Here is a 5,877-nt window from a genome sequence, read left to right on the forward strand (position 1 = left end):
GAGTTTGTGAACAGTCTAACAGTTTATAAGATTTTCATTAAAGAAATTAACTCCAAGAGACTGTAAAATGCAAGAGAGAAAAAGAAGAGAGAAAATAGCTTATTGCTATGTGTCCACCGTATTTCTCAATTTTAATTTTGTTATATTTCTTGTGCCTGATGATACTATCTTGTAATAATGTTAACCATCTACCACCAATCATTAATATTCCTATCTCCTAATATTGTTATTAACCATGTTTCGTTTTTTTATTTTATAAAAGTACGTACTGACAAACCTTTTTCTCTAGTCAAATCAGTAACCAAAACAATAACGTAGCAAAGTAAGCACGACCGGAAATACATGAAATGTGGATATCAAACATGCACGTCATTACTTTATGCCCTTCACGTGTATATATACACATATTCGCTCACATTATATTGTCGATAAGTCCTCCGAGGATTTGCGAAGCCACCATAACCCCCTCTTCCTCGACCTTTTTCTCATAAATTTTAAAATACTTTGGTTAGGTACTATCTATTTTTAAGGTCTATGGAGGGTTCGTCCAAAGGGTTGACAAAAGGTGCATGGACTGCTGAAGAAGATAGTCTCTTGAGGCAATGTATTGAGAAGTATGGAGAAGGCAAATGGCATCAAGTTCCTTTAAGAGCTGGTATATATGCATGATATTTACACACACACGCACACATACACAATATATTCTCCTTATCGTATTATTGAACAGTTCTCCTTTAAGAGCTGGTATATATACATGAAGTTATCGTTTAATGCTAGTAAATTAAGTAAAACAAAAACAAACAAACAGTTTATTCATGAAAAGTTCTTTATGCTGTTCATATATTCATTTCGGACTTATGCTAAGATTTTTATTTACTTAAAACGAAAGATAAAAAAATGAAAACTATTTTATTAACGTCAAGTCGTTAATTGTTTTTACTGAACTGTCTTCGTGTAATTGGACTCCGTGAAAATTCATGTACGAACGTGTTAATATGTGTTTGAAATAGTAAATAATTTCTATTGGTATGCATAGATTCTTGATGATAGAAGACATTGAAAGAAACCAAATCAGTCTTAGTGTGGAATAATTAATGTAAAATTATCGGCTTTGTAGGGCTAAATCGATGCAGAAAGAGTTGTAGACTAAGATGGTTGAACTATTTGAAGCCAAGTATCAAGAAAGGGAGACTTAACTCTGATGAAGTTGATCTTCTTATTCGCCTTCATAAACTTCTAGGAAACAGGTACTATTTACTCAGTACAAATTATTTGGAGGGCCATAAGATCAACACTAGAAACTTATATGTATAATGTTTAACAATGTTTAGGTGGTCCTTGATTGCTGGTCGATTGCCTGGTCGGACGGCTAATGATGTGAAAAATTACTGGAACACACATCTGAGTAAGAAATATGAACCAGGTTGTAAGACTAAAATGAAAAAGAAAAACATCATTTCCCCTCCTACAACAACAACAACGGTCCAAAAAGTCAATGTTTTTAAGCCTCGACCTCGATCCTTCACTGTTAACAAAGACTGCAGCCATCTCAATGGCCTACCAGAAGTTGACATAACTCCCTCAAGCAATGGACTCATCATCAATAATGTTTCTGATGATAGTATCACTTTTGACAAAGATGATGAGAAAGATGATTTTCTGAATATTCTAATAAATGAAGATGATATGTGGTTGGAGAATTTACTGGACGATAGCCAAGAAGCAGATGCAGTAGTTCCAGAAGCCACGACAAATGAACAGGGGGCCACTTTGGCGTTTGACGTTGAGCAACTNTCATCAATAATGTTTGTGATGATAGTATCACTTTTGACAAAGATGATGAGAAAGATGATTTTCTGAATATTCTAATAAATGAAGATGATATGTGGTTGGAGAATTTACTGGACGATAGCCAAGAAGCAGATGCAGTAGTTCCAGAAGCCACGACAAATGAACAGGGGGCCACTTTGGCGTTTGACGTTGAGCAACTTTGGAGTCTGTTCGATGGAGAGACTGTGCAACTTGATTAGTGTTTCTCACCGTTTGTTTGCGTCTATGTGTGGGTTTCCTTTGGTATTTATTTTATATCTTTCTTCATGAACTATAATGACATTTAGCGTTTCAAACAAACCTTTCTTTCTTTCTGTGTTTTTTACTTTTTTCAAAATAAGTTAAGTTATTTACTTGTACAATAATGGAAGCAAGTAGGGCTATCAAAAATGGAGACAGCTCGCGCAGTGAACTAGTACGTACGTGTAAGAGCATCTCCGATAGAAATGAAATATCTTTAGCTAGATTAAAAATTTAAAACTAATAGAAAACTGACACGTACGTAAAAAATATCTTTAGAAGTGTCTTGAATGTTTTCCTCTAGACATTTTTCTCTTCTCTCTTTTCAAGAGGGTCTCAAATTTATATTTTAAAAATTACTACAGACACTCATAATATGACCAATGGAGGTGGTCTAAGAGTCTTGTTTTGTCCATGATTAACAAAGTATGATTTTTTCCTCAACATTCAAAGTATGAGTACTATTCTTCTATTTCTAACAAAGCATTAGAGGTAATACCTCCTCTGTAAATCTTACTTTTTTAAGGAATATATTTAACCAACTAGCTAAAAATAAAACTATTTGTAGTTGCACTGAAAACTAAATAAGATTTTTTGTTTTACTTTCGTAAATGCTTTTGGCTGATTAGGAAGATGTGTCGAGTCCTACTGTTTTCAACGAAATACTACTGTATGTGACAAGGACTACGTACTCTTGTAGTAATCGTATAATTTGGGGAAAGGTGTTGACATCTTTGTAAATTACAAGTGATGTCATCTTTTCATTACTTGTAAAATTCTTTTTCTATACAAGAACGGTAGCTAGTCAAATAGTAGTAAGCTGATCCAAGATAGATAAAACGGTCAGTAAAAAAATATAGAAGCCAGTAAAGGCGTGCAAGACTAACGATTATATTTTGGATAAAACGGTCGCTTAAAATGATCTTAGTGTAGTGGTCAATGATAACTCTTTAATGTAGAAGACGCCATCACATCAGGAATCGAGTCATGCTCCCTACGAATGTAGGGATTTGGCTAATGGGTCGACTTGATGTGGGTCAATGATTGATTTATTCTAATGTATCGTGATTTCTAAAATCTAACTCTCAACTGATAAAAGAAAATTTAGAATAAATGTACAAGGTTTCTATTAAAAAAGTTATTGGTAGTTGATATCCATTTTCTCCATGGATAAAATAAAATAAACAAAAGATGCATGTAAGTTTTCGCCATTTTTGTACATCTTTGTTCATCGCTCCTCTTTCAAGACCTCTTGTTTTATTCTAGAGTTTGGACCCTCAATTTAACGAGAAAAAAAGTTTTGGAGCATCAAACTTTGTCATGTATCAATTTAACTCCCGGTCCTAGAGATTTAGTGGCCTAAAGCATATTTTAGAAATATGGCATCTATATATTGCATGTATTGAAAAGTAAGCTTGTTTTGACATAGTGTACAAGGAAACCTGATAAGCATACGATATATTATTCTATAGAAAAATTAATATTGTTTAAAACAACACAAAAAATAGGGAAATGTCAAAAATGAATAAAAAGTACGTAAACATGAGGAGAGAGATTGGCTTAAATTGGCCAAATATTAGTGCCCAAGTAACAAAGCATAGCCTCTAAAATTTTAAGTTATTGGTGGCCTAAAGCGACCGCTTCATTCACCTTATGGGAGGACCATGCATTTATTTCTATATCAACGAAGCAACTGAAATACGGCAACGTCTATCTCTTTTTGGTTGGGCTTGCCAACTTGTGCAAAGCCTAACCGTTGAAAGTGTAGTATTTAAAATAATAACAATACGATAGTTTACGATAGAAGTTGACATAATTCCGTCAAGCAATGGAATCAGCATCAATAATGTTTGTGATGAGAGTATCACTTTTGACAAAGATGATGAGAAAGATGATTTTCTGAATATTCTAATAAATGAAGATGATATGTGGTTGGAGAATTTACTGGACGATAGCCAAGAAACAGATGCAGGAGTTCCAGAAGCCACGACAAATGAACAGGGGGCCACTTTGGCGTTTGACGTTGAGCAATTTTGGAGTCTGTTCGATGGAGAGACTGTGGAACTTGATTAGTGTTTCTCACCGTTTGTTTGCCTCTATGTGTGGGTTTCCTTTGGTATTTATTTTACATTTAGCATTTTAAACAAACCTTTCTTTCTTTCTGTGTTTTTTACTTTTTCAAAATAAGTTAAGTTATTTACTTGAACAATAATGGAAGCAAGTAGGGCTATCAAAAATGGAGACAGCTCGCGCAGTGAACTAGTACGTACGTGTAAGAGCATCTCCGAAATGAAATATCTTTAGCTAGATTAAAAATTTAAATCATAAATCATAAGAAATTTAAAACTAATAGAAAACTGACATGTACGTAAAACAGTGCCGGCCCTCACCTAAATCCCGTAAAGCAAGGGCTTTAGGCGCCAGATTATATTAGCAATTTAAAAGGCATCAATTTTCAAAAACTTGTGGTGGTACAGTGGTTGGGTATGCCTTTATTCTACTTCAGTGTTAAGAGTTCGAACCTTTGTGTAACAGTTTTTGTAAATTTTTTTTCTAATGTTTGTTAATGGGAAAAAAAATTTTGCTTTAGGCAGCAAAATTGGTTGGACCGGCACTGACGTAAAAAATATCTTTAGAAATGTCTTGAATGTTTTCCTCTATACATTTTTCTCTTCTCTCTTTTCAAGAGGGTCTCAAATTTATATTTAAAAAAATACTATAGACACTCATAATATGACCAATATAATGGAAGTGGTCTAAGAGTCTTGTTTTGTCCATGATTAACAAAGTATGATTTTTTCTTCAACATTCAAAGTATGAGTACTATTCTTCTATTTCTAACAAAGCATTAGAGGTAATACCTCCTTTGTAAATCTTACCTTTTTAAGGAATATATTTAACCAACTAGCTAAAAATAAAAGTATTTGTAGTTGCACTGAAAACTAAATAAGATTTTTGTTTTACTTTCGTAAATGATTTTGGCTGATTAGGAAGAAGTATCAAGTCCTACTGTTTTCAACGAAATACTATGTGACAAGGACTACGTACTCTTGTAGTAATCATATAATGTTTGGGCAAAAGTGTTGACATCTTTGTAAATTACAAGCGATGTCATCTTCTCATTACTTGTAAATTTCTTTTTCTATACAAGAACGGTAGCTAGTCAAATAGTAGTAAGCTAATCCGAGAACGGTAGTATAGATAAAACGGTCAGTTTAAAATTTTAGAAGCCAGTAAACGCGTGCAAGACTAACGATTATACTATAGATAAAACGGTCAGTTAAAAATTATTCTTATGTATCGTGATTTCCAAAATCTAACTCTCAACTGATAAAAGAAAATTTAGAATAAATGAACAAGGTTTCTATTAAAAAAATTATTGGTAGTTGATATCCATTTTCTCTATGGGTAAAAATAAAATAAACAAAAGATACATGGAAGTTTTCGCCATTTTTGTACATCTTTCTTCATCGCTCCTCTTTCAAGACCTCTTGTTTTATTCTCGAGTTTGGACCCTCAATTTAACGAGAAAAATAGTTTTGGACCATCAAACTTTGTCCTGTATCAATTTAACTCCCGGTCCTAGAGATTTAGTGGCCTAAAGCATATTTTAGAAATATGGCATCTATATATTGCATGTATTGAAAAGTAAGCTTGTTTTGACATAGTGTACAAGGAAACCTGATAAGCATACGATATATTATTCTATAGAAAAATTAATATTGTTTAAAACAACACAAAAAATAGGGAAATGTCAAAAATGAATAAAAAGTACGTAAACATGAGGAGAGAGATTGGCTTAAATTG

General features: G+C 33.2%; 1 protein-coding gene across 1 annotated transcript; it reads left to right on the forward strand.

Moving 5' to 3' along the window:
* On the forward strand, positions 444–2,148 carry LOC104750420 (transcription factor MYB114-like). The gene is made up of 4 exons (XM_019237982.1): positions 444–655; positions 1,118–1,247; positions 1,332–1,639; positions 1,837–2,148. Exons 1-4 carry the CDS (start codon positions 535–537, stop codon positions 2,028–2,030), a joined length of 753 nt encoding a protein of 250 aa, XP_019093527.1. The 5' UTR covers positions 444–534; the 3' UTR covers positions 2,031–2,148.

Source organism: Camelina sativa, chromosome 16 (assembly GCF_000633955.1).
Source record: "Camelina sativa cultivar DH55 chromosome 16, Cs, whole genome shotgun sequence".
Taxonomy (NCBI): Eukaryota; Viridiplantae; Streptophyta; class Magnoliopsida; order Brassicales; family Brassicaceae; genus Camelina; species Camelina sativa.

Coding starts and splice junctions, on each gene's coding strand:
- LOC104750420 (XM_019237982.1), top strand. CDS start 535: ATGGAGGGTTCGTCCAAAGGGTTGACAAAAGGTGCATGGACTGCTGAA. Junction 656..1,117: donor TCAAGTTCCTTTAAGAGCTG/GTATATATGCAT, acceptor TCGGCTTTGTAG/GGCTAAATCGATGCAGAAAG. Junction 1,640..1,836: donor TAGTATCACTTTTGACAAAG/ATGATGAGAAAG, acceptor CTTTTGACAAAG/ATGATGAGAAAGATGATTTT.